Below are 19,955 nucleotides of genomic sequence, written 5' to 3' on the forward strand. Positions count from 1 at the left end.
TCACCTCCCTCTTAAGTTTTAAAATTTGTAACATGCGCCAGAGAAGTGTTTCCCTGACAACTTAAAGCAAGTGTTAACATTGGTCTTAGAAAAGAGTCTAGTAACTAAAAAGCATTTTTAATGTTTCCAGTGACTATTAAGTTACAAATGTGTGGAAGATACAAATAAAAGATGGAAGGTTTTTATGTATGTATTATGTGTGATTGCTGAATGCACTATTTTGTACAATTAAATTTTTTTCTTCTAGGATGAAAATATGATCAACTTTATCAAAGGTGGACTCAAAATTAGGACAAGTTACCAAATATACAAGTAAGCCATTAGAAAACACGTAGTTTCAACGTTGATATAAGCAGTTGGAGTGTCATTAATGCCCCCAAAATAAAACAAAATATTTTTATAGCAATCATATTGATTATATTCCATATAATTTCTAAGTCATGTTTCCCCTTTCCTTTTTTTTTGTGCATCAAAAGAGAATGTCATCAGGTGCTACAGATGACTCAGGGGAACAAAAGCAGAAATGAAACTTATTACCAGTTTGAAGGAGGAGTAAAACTTGGAATCGGAGCATTCAACTTGGTATGACTTCCTCACACTACAGAAAGGCTGTTGGGATAATTCTGTAGGAGTCTCTTTCTTTGCATATGCAGTACTTTAACTCTGTTTTAACATTTGCCCATTTGTAAAATGGAGATGCAAGCCTTGGAGGTTTTATGCAATAGGAAAATAGCAGAGACTTCTGGCATGCATGCTCTCTAGGATGTTTCTACTAGTTTCTTCTGAACTGTGTTTCATTCTGTTGAAGTAACTAATATATGTATTTCTGAAGTAGAAGCGCTGCTACTTAAGTCTACTTGTCTATAGCAGTAATTTTAAGATGCTTATGCTGTTGGTTACAGGATACCTGGAGTGACTGTTTATTTATAACTCCCCCATATATACCATTATTTTACTTCAGTGGTACTGTAGATTTGCATACATAATTACACTTAGAAGAATGAACAGTAGTTTACTGAGTTTGTACAAAAGAAGACTGTGAAGACTCTGTTTTCCTCACAATTTATTATGATTACCCTTTCACATCCATCATGGCAATGGTGAGAGTTGATTTCTGCCGGTATGTTCATCTCTTTATCATTCTGAACTGGAGCTGGCCAATTTTCAATATGGTCAGAAGAACTCAGGTCTATCTGCACCAGCCTTTAAAGTTCAAGCAACTAGTAGATGTCTGTTCATAAATGTTCTGACCTTTCCTATTGTTCACGTAGTCTCCTCAGTAGAAAGCTTAACAGGAGTCTCTGCTTGGCAGAATGTATTAAGGTGAATGGAGCTTTTAAAGTGGTATCTCCAAGTAGACCTTCTTGGAATGCTCATTGAAAATGTGGTTATGATCTTTTTAAGTTTTCTGTTGTGTAGGATGTAGAGAATGCATATTCTCTGAACAGGGGAACAAAAATGCATATGATAGAGGATTAAGGATGATAACAATAGGTAGTATTTCTAAAAGAGTTATGCTTACTGGTCTGCTAATTCGGTGCTGCCATGGTAGAAGCAAGTAGGATTTCCCTGATACCATTTTATTGGAAGTAAAGGAAGATGACAATTGTAGGTTGTAAGTACTACCAAAATAGATAATACTTTCATTCTGAGTGACACACAATTTTCAAACAATTCTGATCAGCTGAAGACAGAAAACTCTGTCATTATCTGAACAAACACAGCTGGTCTCTGTTGTGCTTTTTTCATGCTGGATGTTCATCTAAACTCTGAGCATGCATGTCCCCTTTCAAATTCTTTTGTGTTTTACTTTTTTTTTCTAATATGTAATAGCATGTAACATAGTAGCTGACCTTTTTGGTTCAAGTTTATAATGATTTTAACTTTTTTTGAAATGTATATGGTTTTATTTATCTTTTTTTTCTAATTTATTTCAGATGCTGTCACTTCTACCAGGAAGGATCCTTCGACTTTTAGAATTTATTGGATTTTCTGGCAATAGGGTATTTGATCTGATACTTGCCTTTTCAAATTAACCTTTTCTCAGATAAAGACTGGGTGGATTTAATGTCATGTATTTCACAGTAAAAGTATAATGATCCCTATTGCTTATCAGTCTTTTAGTGTTGTTAAAAAGACAAATGGACTAGATATTATGAGGCATAAAAGCACATAAGGTGATACCTGGCTCTTTAACAACCATGGGAAATGACCAGTCTGCTTCAGAGAGGATTTTTCAAATTGCAATTTTCTTTCCTTTTACTGATCTTTGAGTAGAGGACATAAGCCTTTTTTTCTAGTTGATTCAGTCAGAAATTAATGTTCTTCATACCAGTAACTGAGGGAAGAATCACAGTTCTACGTTTTTCCATCCAAAATCCCAGCCCATTCCTTTGGAAAAAAAATTTCTTAATATCATATGCCACCCTGAAGTCTAGGTACATCTTTTTCTCATGGATAAGCAAAGTATTTGTAACCATAGCCTCGTTTTCTAAACCTAGCCTTGTTTTGTACAGCTCTTTAAAACTTTTTGGTGCCCATAAGAAATTAAAAAAAAAAAGTAAAAGAACCCTGTCAAAACAACCCATAGAATTATACATAACTAAACTTCAAGTTATTAATGCTACAGAGCCACCATATGGTCTTATTCTGTTAGCTTGTCCACAACATGGCTCTCCTTTTGTAAAATTAGACTTCTGTAGAGACCTGTTCGTTTCTTCCTCTGAAAGACCTGGTTCACTCTGAAGCTCTTCCATAACATGTTTGCCCTAACTGAAAAGGCAGTAAAAGCTGAAAGGAAAAGAATAAACAAATTTGGAATATCACCATATTTTTTGTGTGGTACTTGCATTCTCCTTTAACTCATCAAGCTGCTATGCAATAGAACTGATATGTTAATATTTGTTTTGAGGCAAAATTTTTAAATTCTGATAAGTTTCTGAAGAGTTGCTTGCTCTTGAGCAGGGGAACTCTGAGCTTGTCTCTACACCCCCCAAGCAGTGAAGCTGTCATGTAATTGGCATAAACTGGAAAGCAGTGGAACAAGTCTCATGTGTTAGTGCTGAATAAGTCTCCATGAATCTGGATCTCTGTTTAGACATTGATGTATCAGCAGAGCTAGTATTTTGATCATAACCTCAAAATAGTGGCTGACTTGGTGGAAGAAAATGGAAGATAACCAGGGTTCTCTGTGAAGGAAGACTCACACCAAGAAGTTGCATTGGAACAGTTGGGAAAGGTTCTCACTGAACATAGACTTAAAGATGTTGTTCTGAAGGATCATAGCCATTAAAAAATGGGGAAGGGATGTAGACCTGTGTGTCTGCATGATTCATGTGGTGTTCTCATTTCACCATAGCACTGAAGTGCACAGGTAATTTTATTCAGAATTAGATTAGTCTTCTCCTTCTGAGTGCTGTTAGCTGTGACAGAATTGTTTTGGTAGTGGGGTTGTGTTGGATTTGCAATGATAAAGTGCTGAATTATGAATACTTATATATGAAAGGAAAGCTGGATTTTGGTTAGCCAGAAACAAAGTAGTAACTCTGTATACTGATAGTTAATTCTGCATGTGTTTGTGATATTTCTTAGGAGTTGGGCCTCTGCCAACTACGGGAAGGCGCATCTGGCAGCAGTTTGAGGGCCATTCTGTGTACTTTCACCCTGTTGGTTTATCATACTTACGTCTCCTTAATCCTTGGTGAGACCCACTGTGTAGCTTTTCAGTCATGCTACACCTTGTAATAGATATTGTGATTTAATTTTATAACTGAATTTCAAAATTGTGGAGATTGCTATGTATTTAATTATGATCTGAAATTAATATCCTTGACAAAGCTGTGTCTGCAGAAACAGTGCAGATAGATAACATTATACCAACATCTTGCTCCATTTGCAGGGCTGTCTCAACATGTGACAGCAAAATATTGCAAAACAGTTTTAAGCTAAGAGAAGTCATTATGCATAAATTAACATCAGATATTGTGAAAACTATGTCCAGAAAAAAAGCCTCTACACCCCAACAATTTACTTGGAAGTACATACATGTAGAGAAGTAATTGCTTTTGCCACATAGAGCTAAAAGTCATAATTAATTCTATGTGCTTTTTTGCCATATATTTTCATGTTCTTTCATTTTTAAGTATTTTAGTCCTTGTCCCTCAGGCTCATCAGGAAATTAAGGAGAACTTCATTGCTTTCCGTATCACTTGTACTTCATTACTGAGCTCAAAATTAGGAAAAGAGGCATCTGAGGAGTGTTTTCCTGGCTTGCTAAAGCAATTACAGGGATTTAAAAATATAACTAGAATCTATAATGGAACAGTTTAAAGAATATTCCTGTAATTCTAGTCTGTTTCTACTTACAGACATTTAGTATCTTAAAAGCACTTAGTACCTTTGGGACAAGAATTTAGTTTTATAGAAACACAGTATGATGAAATAATTCTGCTTTTTCATAAAAGCAGTAATCCACTGATCTATTGCAGTCATAATATAATTTGGAAAAAAATCTTATTCTATGAACTTGGATTTTTTATGTGCATTGAGTGAGGTTGGGTTTTTTGTGTTTTCTAGGTACAGGGGAAGCCAACCTTCAGGAAGCAGAAAGTCTTCTCGAACCCTACCTCCAGAAATTTCCAAATGTGTGTATTTTCAATAAATTTTGTAAGAGCAATGTAATTCCCTAAGCTTAAAATCCTAACTGGTTATTTTTTTCATCTCCTTTGAAGGGTTCCATTATTCTATTTTATGCTGCTAGAATAGATATACTGAAAGGAAATTTTGAAAAGGTAAATAAATTTTTTCTTTTTAAGGTTTTTGTTTGTTTAGTGTTCAGACTGAGGAGGAAAATTAACTAATTCATCTAAGTAGCTTCTTTTAGTTGAACTGATAACTATACTCAGTTCGTGTTCGCTGTCAATGTTGATTCCAGCCCTCTCTCTGTAAGTGAGACTGAAAGGGAGGTTTATCTCATTTTACTGTCAGGTGTTCTCCACTTGGGTGTTAACTAAGAATTTGCCCTGTGATTAGACATGGCTTTCACATGGAACTGTAATTGAGACAGTTTTCATCATTCTTACTTAACTACATTGTAGGCACAGTTAAGATTCCAAGACTGCATAGCAGCCCAGCAAGAGTGGAAACAGATTCATCATCTCTGTTACTGGGAATTGATGTGGTGCTACACCTTCCAGCAGGACTGGCTTCAAGCATATCGATATGCAGACCTGCTCAGCAGAGAGAGCAGGTGGTCTAAGGTAAATGGGCAGGTGGACATTGTTGTGATATACCAGTGGTCTTACAGTTAAATTTACTTTTCAGTTTGCAGAATAAGTGTAATTTTTGCCTTCTTGTAAAACTCATAAGTAAAGGCACAATGGAACCAAAATGGTAGATTTAACTGGGTGGCTAAGGAGGAATTTTTCTTTCACTTATTGAAGCACCAGAGCCATAAGCAGCAGTGTTTTGGCCTCTCCAAAAATGGAGGTGCTTACCAGAGCTGTGAAAAAGATGATGTATGGGAAAACTGTTAACTTGAATCTCAAGTCAAGTTCTAACACTCACTAGTAAAACTTGGCTGAAGAAACTGCATTTGTTGGTTAATTATAAACAAAGAGCATACCTACTCAGCAGATGCTTTGTGGCATGAGTAAGCTGCTGGAGACAGGGTCTCTTGAGGAAGTTGATGAATTATTGTTGTCTGTTCCTATCTAGACTACAGTTTTATTAGGCTTAATGAAAAAGGGTATACATCCAATTCATGACAAAAGAGGAAGAGAATAGTATGTTAAACAGGAAGTGCAAATGTCTTGAATAGAATTATGGATGTTTCTTTTTTTTTCTCTGGAAAACTCAGTTATTAAACTTTCCTTGAATCAGTACTCAGATATTTTCTTTTGGTTTTTTTCAGGTATGTCTCTACATGTAATAGATCATGTAGTAACACTAATGAACTTTAGAATAGTTATATCATTTAACCTCATCTCTTTAACAGTGGTTTGCATAATAAATTCTCCTGTTCTTTTCAGGAGACACCTTTAACTTTCTAACTTAAAATATTAATAAATACATTGAAAATAAAATTATAGCATAAATCATGTGACAAAGGGAATGCTAGACTTTATAGTTCACCATGCCTGAGAATTACTGGAAACACTTCGCTGCAGCAATTGGGGTGAGAGATTCGAGTCCTTAGTGTACTTACTGAAAACAGTGGGTTAGATGTGATAATATGTTGCTATTTCTTTTTGAAATAGGCAATATATGTATTCCAGAAGGCAGCAATTCTATGTATGCTTCCAGAGGATGATTTGAAGAGGACTGGTGAGGACATCGTGTCTTTATTCAGGTAAAAGTTTATAAAGCAACTAGATGTGCGGTCTTTTTCCCCCCATGTCTTCGTCTTGCATGACTTACTTCCTGCTTATAACCATAAACTTTTCAGTTTTTCTCTTTACTTTTAGCATCAGAATATTTAAAATGGTATTCAGCAAACACACATTCTATAACTGTGGTCTGAGTGATGTGGAACAATTTAAGATGTTAGACTTCAGGGCAAACAGTAAATCTTACTAAATGAAATGAGATTAAATAGAAGTTGCTTTTTGTAATTTTTGTTTTCTGTTTTCCCTTCTTGTAGACAAGTGGATGGTCTAAAACAGAGAATTGCAGGAAAATCTATCCCAACTGAGAAGTTTGCAGTGAGGAAAGCTCGACGCTATGCAAGTGCTCAACCAGTGAAGCTGATATTACCTGCCTTGGTATTTGTTCTTGCTTTGTTTTCATCCTTTTCAAACAGAAAAGAAAACAGTATATTTCATTATACGGGGTATTATGTGTCTGCATTTTATAATTTTTTTTTTTAAAGAAGTGCGGCATTCATGCAATGGAATTTTTGTGAAGTGTACTACAGACTGGATCATGCTACCAACTAGTAGTAGTCCAAAACCAGAGCCAGTTTTTTCACATGGAAGTTCAGTCTTGCAGAGAATTGGTTGCTGTTGCCACATAAGGCCAGAAGTCATCTTTCAGTTAGAAACCTGTGTTCATGTTATTAAGTTGGCAGGATTTAAGTCCTTGTCTTCTAGACTCATTAGGAAGTTAAGGAGTACTTCAGTACTTTCTATTCTTCTGATGAAAATGAAGAGTGATGGTTGGTTTTTGGTTTTTTTATCTTATATTGAGTCTGAGTAAAATGTGCAGAAGTTAAAGATACGTTACTAATGCTCTTCTAATTTTCCATATTTTCACTTCAGAGGCATTAGTATTCTGTTCGTATGTGCACAGCAATGATACTTTTCATATGTGTATACTGAAGTCTTTGTACATGCATAATTTACCAACAACTGTAGATGGAAAACATAATTTGAGGAGATTCTTACATTAAAGCTCATTGATATAGAAAGAGGAGTCCAAAGAAAATTTATCTAACAGTTCTAAATTACATTCTATACTAAATTGCATGTCAAGGACTAAGTAATAAAGTTGTCTTGGGTTTGTACAGCACAGTTCTTGGCAGTTGTGAGTATACATATGTTTGGTCTTGCCATCAAATCCAATATCTTTTAATTTAAGAACTTTTTTCATTATGGGTTTGACAGAACTAAGCATAGTGTATGGTTTATTGCAGTAAGCATAAATTAGACAGGACTGCAGAACTGAAACAAATCTACCACGATGTAGTTGATGGTGTCAATAACGCTGCTTTAGATTTTTATAGAGCCAGCTTTTTTTCTCCCTCTTAAAATGCACATATTTACAGCACACATACAAGTGCGAATATTTCAACAATGTATTGTATCAACTTCAGAATGACATTAGACTTCATATTTCAGAGGTGTAATTACAATTCAAATACAGTAGAACAAATTATACTCCTTTTTGTGATGACTGAGTAAAGATCTTGGCAAAGCTTCATGTTGGTTAGCACTGACTGTGTATTGTCTCATTCTCTTTAAGTTTTACAATGTGATAATGTATCAAAACAAGCATATTACTTACTCTTGTACTGAAGCATCTGGGAAGCTTTGTACCCAGGATTTGCCTTGGGGATTTTTTAATCAGTTTTGTAGAAATTATGTGTTGGATGTGCACACTGGAACCACATTTTTATCCAGAAAGTTGTATCTACTTCCAGTTTTTCTCTATGGAAGGTAACAGTGTACAGATTAGAGCATCTATATATTTATAAACACAGGAGTGTGTGTTCGGGTACATGTATATAAATGTATACATGCACACACTGAAATGCATACCAAATTCACCTATAACTACTTTCAGCTGTTTCTTTAGTTCCTATGGTAAAGGCCACAAATTAAACCTAAAATACACAATTTTACTGATGTGTTACTTGGGTGACAGTAATTTTTAAAGGTCTGTGAAAATACGTGACGGTAGAATCCATTAAAAAGGTATCAAAACATTCAAAACTTAGAAACCCAGGTTAACTTTGTCAACACACATTCAAAGTAATTTTTCCTCTCCTGTTTGTAGACCTTTTGTATTGTTTAAAGCAATTTCTGTGGTGGTTTTCTGTTCCAGAACAGTCTTGTCAGAGGTTCTCTTTAGTTAAATATTTATGCAATTTCATGATTTGTCTTATGGGTTTTTTTGTTTGGTGTTTTTTTTTCTTTTTTTTTTTTTGGTCAGGAAATGATGTATGTCTGGAATGGATTTGCAATTGTGGGCAAAAGATCAGACCTTACTGAAAACTTACTGGTAACAATTGAAAAAGAAGAAACTGCTCTACAAAATGAAACTAGTAAGTGATCAGTTAAGGTGGAATTAATAATCCATAAGAAATGCTGACATTTTTCTGTGCTTCTGTATAATAATATTCTGTGAGGTAAGTGTTGACTTGGGCAATGTGCCATTAAGTCTGGAGCCATGTGAAAGTTAGGAGTGGTTCTTCAATATGTTCTTTATGGGGCTGCATTGATGCTGCAGAAGAATACAGAAAACTCAAGAATGTGAGGTTATTGGTAACAGAACATGGGTGGTTCTTGCTAAGTTGTTCCAGTCTCTGAGTGTTCTTGGAGCATAGTCCACTAATTTCTTAAATGTCTGAAAAATACTTTTTCTAAGCCAATTTACATCACACTTAACTTTACTACAGAGGACACATACTGAGCAGAATATGACAGAGTATAAAAGATATGCTGAAGTGCTATGCATGAATGAGTTTGTTGGGGTTGTTTGGTTGGTTGTTTGGTTTTTTACTTTCTGGTAAAATAAAACATGATTGCTAATTGTAAAATAAAACATACTTAACAATTAAAATTTGACCATAGTTTTTTGCATCTTGATGTGTTTGCAGCATAGATGTTCAGGTTAACGTTTAGAGAATTAACCCATAGCTTACTCCTAAAAGAATTTAAATTCCATTATTTCAACAGGTTTAGTGCACAAGTACCTGGTTTTATCAGGTGGGTGCTGTCATCTGTCATGTGAAATTCTTGGTAGAATACTCCTTTGAGTTTTTCTAGAATGAATAAATGTTATCTTTTAAAATGATAACTCATTAATAATAATTTCTATTTAACCCAGATTTTAGTCACGCTTATCAACAATTTAGCAAGTTACTTTTACCACATGGTTAAAACATCAATTATGGTTCATAAAATATATCTAGGTATGATTTACAGTATAAACTGAGGTGATGCATAAAAAGTTATACAAGGACATACAAGAAATACATAGTGGTAAAGTCCTGATAGTATAATAAACCAAATGAGAGTAACTTGGAAGGCCATGATCGAATTGGGTCCCTTAACTTTTTTATGGTCTTTGCTTCTCTGCAGAATCAGTAGTGTCCCTCTTAAATCTCAAGTGGTTTGCCTTTTTTTTGCTGTTGTCATAATGAAACAAAAGTATAGTGATATGCAAGATATTTGCCAATAAAATAATGTTTCCTTGAGTTCTGCATGGAGGCTTCTGACAGAACCTCTTGGGAATCCAGTGCTGTATCATGCAGAGGCTTGTGCTATAAATACTGAACAGTTGTAATGGTAAAGTAAATGTCCTTTCAAATCCCTAAGTAGAGATGTATAAGGTACCAAAATAAAAGGACAGAAGTAAAACAATTGTTTTTCTTGTGGAAATACGCTGTTTGCAAATAGGATTTAATCTGTAAGCATGTATAATTTCTGTGTCTTTTTTTAGTAATAACTTCAGCCAAATATAGTTCTGTCCTGGACTTTGCTTATGTGACCCTGATTTGCTTTTAAAGATATGGACTCAGACAAGATAAAGACTCTAATTACCAGAATTGCTGCTGAATTAAGACCCAAAGCAAAAGTGATTAAGGCTATTAGCAGACCATGACAAGGTTACAATATTACTTTAAGAGACAGTTTTAAGTACTACATAGTGTGGAAGGATTGCTAAAGTGTTGTAAAAAAGTGTGTTGATTATGCACAAGGGTCATTTAGGGATTGAGACTTCTTAGACAGGGCTGTTTTTACTTCATTTGCTTCGCATGAACAGTCACAGCAAGGACTCTCTCAAGGATTGCAAGTAATTTTATGTTGTATAGAGCTGAAAATAGAGATGGTAGAAGGAACAGATGAAAGATATTAGAGATGTAGTTTTTTCATTTTTTCCCCTCAGGATTTCTTGAAATCTTATTTTTCCATTGTTGTAATTTCCAAAGTATAAAAAAGGAATATGTAACTCCAAGAAAAATTAAATAGTTTCTTGTTTAGTAATTTGGATAGTGATACTTCCTCTGGTGTAGAGGACCACAAGAAGATGGTTCTCCCAGGCTGATTGCTAGGTTGTCTGTGCTAAATCTGTGCATTTATTGTCGTTTACTGTTATTGTTTTGGCATATTAGCTTTTATTCTTTTGGGAAATACCAGGGAGATAGTAGTTGTAGTTGTTAAAGACTGGAGAGCCTTTACTGACATGAGTGCATGCCCTCAGTAATTTCAATGAATAAATCCTTCAGGAGACAGTCACATGAAGTCAGTACCTTAGCCTAGCAAAACAGGCTAGAGAGAATGGAAAGTACTTATCCGCTGTGCTTCTGCATGCCACTAAAAGCTCAGTGTGTGAGTTTCTATCTATTGAGACTTTCTAGGTTTAAACACAGACAGAAATAAGCCTGAATGTAGTGGTAAAGCACTTTGTTGAATCCTAAAATGTGTTAGTCTTGCATGTTTCAGAGCTGTTTACGTAGGATTTCTTTGGCAGACTATTAAGAAAAAAATTAACGTGACCTTAGGGAGCTGGTAATTAGTTGTAAAGAACATGATCTGAAGGGAGAATGTTTTGCTTCCTGAATTGTTAATGTATGTGCTGCCATCTGTCTATCCATATGTGTTTTCTTTCCTTTCTTTTCCCTCCTTGCACACAGCAAATGCTATGAACTAAGGGAACAAAAAAGGACCACACTTGTTAAGTAAATTTTGAATTGATTCAAAAACCTTCTTTCAACTGGTATTTTTAGTCTTATTGAAAGTAAACTTCATTGAATTTTTCAAATGTTATTCAATATAGAGTCTTCTTAATCATTAGAGATGATGGAATTACTATGGTTTCTTGAATTTGTACTGCAAAATAGTGCTTCTGAAAAGCTCTATAGGACAGAATCATAGTGTGATTTTGTGCTTTTTCGTGTTACTGGTGCTACTGGAGGTCTGCAAGTGCTCTGTAACAGGGGAAGCTATTAAGATAATGTGGTGGTTCCTATCTCACTGTAGGTTTAGATATTACAAGTACAGAAATCTTTAATGCCAATCTGTGCCTGTTTCTTGACTGTTTCAATTTCTTCTTATTCTTTGACTCTCTTTAAAGAGAAAGATGTGGATGTTTTGGACACATCTTCTTTAGTAGACAATATTTTAAATTATGCATGAAGATTTTGTAAATTTTGGGGTATAAAACATAAGAAACAACATCCTGAGTCTGAATACATATTCCCTACTGAAAATCTAATTTTCCTTTTCACAGTGTCTTATAATTGTTTGATATATCTTGCTTTTCCTGTTAGATCCCAATGAGTATTATGTGGATGATGTGTGCATGTTACAGCTACTGAAGGGCCTGTGCCTGAAACACTTGGGAAGACTCATGCAAGCTGAACTGTGTTTCAGTAAAGTAATTCAAAGGTAAAATAGTAACAGAAATAAACTTTAAATCTTTATATTTTAAAGCTTTTGGTGAAATTTCTGATACTCTTAGAAACTGTCAAGTTAGAATTTTGAATAATTAAATTTCAATATCCTTTTAAAGACCTGAAATTAAAATACCTCTGAAAGCAGTCAGAGAACCACAAAACTTTGCTAGTATTTTTCTGTAGCAATGTAGCATTTATATAGCTTTATATATGTTGTGTTTTAGACCACATAAATCAAACTGTTGGGTAACACATGCAAATGTATTTGGAATTGTACTTGCAGAACTATCAGTAAGTAAAGATAATTCACTTAGGTTTCCTGGGGTTTTTCTCAGGATTTAGTAGTTAATGCTTCCCCATGTAGATGAGAAGTTGTTGTTGCTACTTGTTTCAGCTGAAAACTTGATTTTCCTGTGTTACAGATTTATGAAATACTTTAGGTGTCAGATCCATGTCTCCTGTAATAACTTCTCATTGTAAAACATGAGTCATGTGCTGGTTGTAGTTGTAAACTTTTTATAGGTTTTAAAGTATTTGGGCTGAAAAAGCATTTTTACGTGAGCAATTTTTCTAACAAGTAATTTACAAAATTTAATACTTCAGGAGAATTTGTTATGTGTAATTGTATTGTATGTTTTAATTTTCTTGCCATTTTGTTCTCTTTTGCCATTTTTAAGATCCTGTGTGAGTTTAGTCAAACACTTTGCAAATTACAAAGCAGTGGGTTTTGACTGATTGCAAGTTAAAGGAATGGTATTTCTGGAAAATCTTGTTCCAAAGGTAGTTGGCAATGTGCAGACTTTTAGAGCTGAGATATTAAAAAAAAATTAAAGACAACAGTTCTTCATAAAGTGTTTGTTTTGCATGGGGAGGAGGAGAAAGTTCCTGGTAAATTAAATACATTTTGTTCAGCTTTACTTTCTACATGTCTAGGGCTGCTACAGTGCTTTAAGACTATTTATCACATCAGCAGTCCCCCTGCTCAAAGACATGCTTTCTGTTCATCAAGACTTGTCCTGATGGATGAGGTGCCTCTGTAGAAGTGCTGCTGAAAATATCGAGAGCTTTCCCAGTACTTGTTAAGAACTTTTTTGTTCTGCAGTATTGGTTGATGCTGTTCTGTCCTGGTAAGAATCAGATTTGCTTTTAAAAGGCACAGGAAAGGCCAAGATACATGATAATCTTCTTCACCTCATTCTCTAGTGGCAAGATCAGGAGTTTGAGATCCATGAAACCCATGGGGAAGTCTGGAACAAGGAAGAATTACCCTTGATGGAGGAGGGTCAGGTTAGGAGAAGTGTGAACAGACTAGGCATATGTATGTCCATGGCAACTGGGTGTATCTAAGTATATAGGACATTGGCATATATCCATGAGTGCTGAGGGAGCTGGCCAATGTCGTTGTGACACCATTATCTTTGGAAGGTCATGGCAATTAGGGGAAGCTCATGGAGAGCAGAAGGAAACAAATGTCACCTCTGTCTTCAAGAAGGGCAAGACGAAGGATCTGGGAAACCTCAGGCCAATCAAATTCTCATCAGTCCCTGGGAAGGTGGAGTAGTCAGGATGGATTTATGAAAGGGAAATAATACCTAACCATCCTTATAGTCTTCCACAATAAGATGAATGACTCAGTGGATGGTGGGTGTTCTTTATCTTGGCTTTAGAAAGGTTTTTAAGAGTCTCCTACAATGTCATCACAAAGAAACTGATGGAAATATCAACTAGATAAGTGGATGATGAGGTGGGTTGAAATCTGACTGAACTGCTGGTTTTGAAGGGCTGTGATAAGCAGCATGAAGTCACCAGTGGAGCAATGCAGAGTTCAGTGCTGGGGCCAGTAGTTTTTAGCATCATCATTAAGAAGCTGATGATGGAACAAAATGCAAGCTCAGCAAATGTGCTGTGGATACAAAGTGGGAGGAGTAATTGATAAGCCAGAAGGATATGCTGCCATTCAGAGCAACCTAGGCAGGTTGGAGGAATAGGCTACCAGTAATATCATGAAGTTCCACAATGGGAATCATTTCCAACCCCTGGGGAGCAATATCCCCATGCACCAGCACAGGCTGGGGGCTCACTGCTTGGAGAGCAGCTTGTCAGAAAATGACTCAGGGATCTGGGGTGTTATATTCCACCTGGAGCTGACCATGAGTCAGCAATGTGCCTTTGCAATGTAGTGTCCTGAGTTGCATTAGGAAGACTGTCCTCAGGAGGTCAGGGTGGTGATCCTCCTCCCATCTCAGCACTGGTGAGCCCACATCTGGAGTACCATCTCTGGACTTGGACTTACTTATAAGAGAGGCATGTACACACTAGAACAAGTCTAACAATGATGATTAAAGGATTGAAGCATTTGTCTTATAAGAAGAAGCTGAGAGAGCAGGGAGTGTTCAGCCTAGAGAAGAGAAGACCTAAAAAGAGTGCATAAGACTGAGGGAGAGAACTCTCTTCAGTGGTGCCCAGTGATGGAACAAGAGATAATGGGCAGGAACTAAAATATAGGAAATACTGTTTAAACATAAGGGGGTGGGTTTTGGTTGGTTTGTTTGTTTGTTTTAGTTTACTGTCAAGTTGGTCAAACACTGGCACAGGTTGCGCAGACTCCAGACTGGAGTCTCCATCCTTGAATATATTTGAAAGTCCTGGACAGTTTGCTGCTGTTGGCATTACTTTGAGCAGGGGATTGGACTGGATGATCTTCAGAGATGCCTTCAGTAATTCTGAAAATTTCTTGTATTGAAGAAAAGGTGAATTTTCTTACTTCTCTGCAATTTGTTCAGACAAGCTAGAGTAAAGCAGTCTTAATTCTGTGTGGAAATACAGTATTTGTATTATACTGCATAACCTAAAGAATGTTTTTATCTCAGGGTAGGGCTTTGAATGGTTGGGAGGTTTTTTTTAACTGTATGTCGCACAATAGGATCCTAGTCTTCTGTTTGTTGTAGCTTGGGTAACATACGACAGTACAAAAGTAAGGTAGGAAAGATAAATTTGTACTCCTAGAAGGTCACGTTGGCAGTATTTTACATCAACTGTGTAGAAGTATAATTACTGTGTACAGAGCTAACCAGTAAAAAAGGTTCCAGAGAGTTTTCTCTGGCTACACGCTCTTAGAGGCAGTGATTGCATTTAGAAGTTAACTGGTTGCTTGAGACAAGGTTGTAAGTAACCATTTCTGTATTTTTCTGGTTTCTAGTGAGAAGCAAATAAAATACGATAGTTACTTGGTGCCGTTCACCCTATATGAATTAGGTCTTCTGTACAAACAACAGGATGAGAGAGAAAAGGCAATAAGATACATAGAAACTGCAAAGTAAGTGGATTTATTTTCTTTATTACCCTGTAAATTAAGAATAGCTGAATATTTGTAACAATGAAGGCGTGTGTTTTTTTTCTTCCTGACAGCTTCTTTACAAAATACAACTCATTATAAATCCATGTTCTTGGTTTGGAGAACTTGTCCAGTATAGTTGAATTTTGCATTTTCATGAAACTCTCTCCTTCAGACACAGTGTAGAGAGAATCAAAAAAGACACAGTATGAAGGGAAAATATTTCCTCTTCATTTGGGCTTCAGAGATGCTGAAGCTCCACTGCATGCATGGGATGGAGCTGGAGAGTCCAGAGAAAGGATCTGTACAACTCTGTCCCAGAGAGCAACTGCGAGGCCTAAACCTGCTGCGCTAAAGGTGTTAGAGAAGTAGATTAAAAGCCAGTACGTGTCTGACCACACACCTTTTTGCTTTCACATCTTGTCACAGAAGAGCAGCTGAAGCTAAATTTACTGTAGGAGCAGCATGTTTGCATCATCTGTAGATTGTAGTATGGGGAAGAATGTCCCTTGTGTGTACAGAGAAGTTTACCAATCATGCAACGGTGTTTTAAATGTGAGTTAGAAACAAAAGCATTTTTAGAAACACAGTTTTTTGTCCAGTGCAGTTTGTATTTGCTTTTGGGGTTTTTTTGGGGGGAGAGGGTGTGGGATGGGGGGTACATTTACATAATGTGGTTTCTCTGTGTTTTATTACTCTGGCTGAGTTGTGCTTTGAGGCAGAACATACACTTTCAGTTAACAGCCTTACTTTTCTGTAGTATTTTGGCTTGTCTTTTTACAGCAAACTTCAGTAATTGGAAGGACTGTTAAAAGGATCAAAATAAGTGAAAGTGATCTAAGACATGGGTTCAGTTTATCAGGACATTTAATTTTTTTACTGATATAAGGCTTATCTGCTCAGTTTGTGGATGAAGCTTTCAATGTCTCGTAACTTGTATCTGTGTCAACCTCTGTTTCCTCTTGAAGGAATGAAGGCTGTTAACTTCGGTACTTCCTTGCGTGTGTGAAGTAGAAATAATCCAGTTTAAGCATCTTTTTGTTTAAATAACTTGTATGTTTTGCAGAAACAACTACAAAGAATACTCTATGGAGTCCAGGTTGCACTTCAGAATTCATGCAGCACTTGACAGCTTGAAGATGTCGCCTGCTTCAACACCTTGAATGAGGACGGATGCTTTTCATGCACACAATAAATAGCCTACACAATCTTTTTGCAATCTTTTTTTAATCATAGAAAAGAACATAATGATTGTTTTCTGTCATTTCTGATTTGATGTATATCATTCCCATAGACTTCTTTTTCTATGTAGCGCCTACACTGTGTCTACTTGCTATTTTAAAGAAGACCTTATATTTTGTTTGATAAAAATAATTTAATATTTGACTTAAATGGGGGATATTTTAAAAAAAAAAGATAGTGCAATAAAGTTTAATGCGAACACTATTTTTTTATATGAGAACAGATGCTGGTTATGCAGTGGAACTGGTAATAATTTAGCATTTTTTGAAAGTTTGATTTTCTGCAGTACACTTGAGACCTTTTTGCTTCTGGAATAAAAAAGCAGATAAGCTTACCCACATTTGGCACAAGCTATTGTGAAATTTGTGTTCCAGAGGAAAAAATTTGTCATCTTTGACTTATTTCGTTTTGGGAACAAAATGAACCTGTCTAAAGTGCAATATTTTTACATTGTCAGAGGATGCTAAGGAGGGCTACAGTTATAACATCTTTGTAGGTCTATTTCAGTCAAAATAAGTTCTTACAGGGGATATTTTCCAGTCATAGAAAAGCATGGCTATAAGTGACATTAAGAAATCGTTCTGTATCGTTTCTTTGAAGCAGAATCAACAGTCTTGAGTTGTTCCTGACAGACTTGTTTGACTTGTTTAACAATTAAAAAAAAAAAAAAAAGCTTGCTGAGTACATTCGTTTTGCAACTTACATAGGATGTTTTTCCTAGTGGGAAAAGACTGGGAAATTTTGCTTGGCGTCTATCCCAAATAATTCTTGGTACAACTGAAACTAGTTTTTTCCCATCTTTCCTGTCATAGACCTGGAGAAAGGATTGTTCTTTTCCTTTTTGAAGCAATCTTTTAATATATGAAGACTAGCACCCTTTTTGGTATACTCTGTTCTTGGATACCAACCAAAAAAAAAATAAATTGAGGAACATATATATTTTCCTAATTATGGGAATAACTCATATTAATGGAATTTAATTGTACATCAAAAAGGGAATCCACTTTTAAAATTGCAGTTAAGAAAATGCACATATTCTAATCTAATTTCTACCAAAAATATGTAGTAAAATCAAGATATTTATAAGAGCATGCATTTCTCTTTTCATTGTAATATGGGAATAGCAGTATCAAATTAAATTTCTGATTTCTTTAGATATGCAGATTCTATCTGTCTGTTTTTAAAAATAAGAATATATTTGATTTTAATTTAAGTGTACACCCAGTAACTGTTCTTTCACTAGTTACTGCAAAATTTGTCCATTTCCATATTTTATCAATGCCAGTATATTTACTTCTGCCTGTAAATTCATAGTAACTGTGCTCATGTATGTGATTCGCTGCCCTAAACTTGCATCTGAGAAAAAATGGGACAAAAGGAATAGGTGAAAAGTATATCTTTAGTAAATGAGTAACTGAAGTTCCTAATTAAACAGTCAATGTAATGTAAATGCAATCATTATTCTTCTCAAGTGACTGAGAGCACAGCTTTCTTCTATGACTTTATAAATAACTGGGTCATTTAATTGCTTATAATTCTGTAATACAGCGGCATACTTACAGGTCAAGTAAGGGTTTAAAAATATTACCTAAATAAACATAATGGATCTTTCAAAGTGGAAACCTGATCCAGAGTCTGTTTTCTTCACTGGTTTGGATTTGTGCCTACTGTAAATGTGTAACTATGTTATTGTGTAAAATTATACACCTGTAGGTGTGAAGCTAGAGATACCCGAGACACTGAATCACGGATAAAATAAGCATGCTTATTTTAAAATATATTCTACTGACTGTAGCTAAAGTACAAAACAGAGAGTAGCGTATGCTGCCGACTGACTTCTCTAATTATTTGTCCATTTATACATGTGATTGAAAGCTGTAGTCAGCATAAGCAGACAATAGTTTTAATACATCGATGGGCATTTACATGTGCAGTTTAGGATTACTTTGGCCTGATCCGATTATTGGATATTGGCAGTCAAATGAGACTACTTCAATTTCCTGTAGAAGGTGATGGAAACAATTGCAGGTAAAATTTCTGTAATCTGTATTTCAAATAGTACTTCACTCTACAGAAGAGTTAGAACTGGGACTACAGACTCTCAAGGTGGAGCATAAAGTAGTTTCTGATTTCTGGTTCTTGTGGGGAGTGTCTTCCAGTTAGTATTTCATTAGTGTTTCTTTGAAAGTTTAGTACAAAGCGTCATGTCACAGTGTACTTTTTTCCATGGGTAATGTCACTGACTGAAGGGAGACTGAAAAACAACTTTATTTTCTTCAGTTCAGCCTTCTGAAGTCAATATTATTGCCCTGTGTATGTTACACTTAATTTGTTAAGTACTATTTAGAGCTTGTCTCCTTTTCTGTGCTGTGGTTCCAAACTTTGTTAGAAAAATTGATTGATCAAGTTGCTTAACATTAAGCTTTATTCTGGACATTTTTTTTTCCAACTTACTAACAGTACGTGTGAGAGTGATTTTTAACCCTTCACTTGAAGTAGGTCTCCATAGAGCTGTAAGAGATGCTTGGTTTTCCAAACGCTGTAGAAGCACATCTCCCCTACACAGTATGTCATTGGTGCAGTGTTATTTAGGACATTATGTCTGAGTTAAGTGATCTGTGGCTAAGAGTTCAGACAAAAGGTCTGTGGGGTTTTTTGGTTTGTTGGTTCATTGTTTTTGTGGGGGGTTTTTGGTTGATTTTTTTTTTTTTTTAATCTACTGAGTACTATATTGGGCCTTAAATATAGCTCTGATTTAGTCTTAACTGCTCTTTATAATCTTCACCTCACTTGCTCATCTTCATGGGAATTTTGAATATTGTGCTGAGACTTTGAAACTGAGCAAAGCATTTTCCCTATCATGATATAGCCTTTCTCAATAATACTAAGAATTATAATATATACAAGAGCAAATTTAATTTGTTAGTTTAGGCAAGCAAGGCTAAACTTACACAGATAGGTTATGAGAAAAGGTCATTTACATCTTTTTGATAATAGATGTATTTTTTTTAAGGTAAGCAATAATAAATTAGCCTGGTTTTATGGCAAAGCTTCTCTTTGAATAAGAATTGCCTACTTAGAATCTACTACAAAAAACTTCTTGTCTGTGCATATCATTCAAATGTTAATCTGTTGGTGAAAGATCACTGTACAATGGTTTTTATGTCCTTGCTCATCAGTTTTTATCAAAAATTGGAAAAAAATGCATGTCAAAAGAAAGCTGATGCAAGATTGTTACGTAAATGTTCTAATACACAGTTG

The 19,955-nt window shown here is 35.4% G+C and overlaps 1 protein-coding gene across 10 annotated transcripts in view; it reads left to right on the forward strand.

Annotated features, from left to right (window-relative positions):
* The window catches only part of TTC39B (tetratricopeptide repeat domain 39B), an 85,484-nt gene extending 68,118 nt beyond the window's left edge, over positions 1–17,366 (forward strand). For all 10 annotated transcript variants that reach the window (XM_018070390.1, XM_018070395.1, XM_018070398.1 and 7 more), the window contains 13 exons: positions 248–312; positions 477–582; positions 1,938–2,003; positions 3,592–3,700; positions 4,576–4,643; positions 4,731–4,790; positions 5,097–5,258; positions 6,258–6,349; positions 6,641–6,761; positions 8,650–8,761; positions 11,993–12,110; positions 15,318–15,434; positions 16,519–17,366. In XM_018070390.1, coding sequence (XP_017925879.1) covers positions 248–312; positions 477–582; positions 1,938–2,003; positions 3,592–3,700; positions 4,576–4,643; positions 4,731–4,790; positions 5,097–5,258; positions 6,258–6,349; positions 6,641–6,761; positions 8,650–8,761; positions 11,993–12,110; positions 15,318–15,434; positions 16,519–16,615 — 1,293 coding nt within the window. In that variant the 3' untranslated portion in view covers positions 16,616–17,366. The remainder of the gene's footprint in view (positions 1–247; positions 313–476; positions 583–1,937; positions 2,004–3,591; positions 3,701–4,575; positions 4,644–4,730; positions 4,791–5,096; positions 5,259–6,257; positions 6,350–6,640; positions 6,762–8,649; positions 8,762–11,992; positions 12,111–15,317; positions 15,435–16,518) is intronic.
* The last annotated feature ends 2,589 nt before the right edge of the window (positions 17,367–19,955 follow it).

Source organism: Manacus vitellinus, unplaced genomic scaffold (genome assembly GCF_001715985.3).
Source record: "Manacus vitellinus isolate BGI_N305 unplaced genomic scaffold, ASM171598v3 scaffold_18_pilon, whole genome shotgun sequence".
NCBI lineage: Eukaryota > Metazoa > Chordata > Aves > Passeriformes > Pipridae > Manacus > Manacus vitellinus.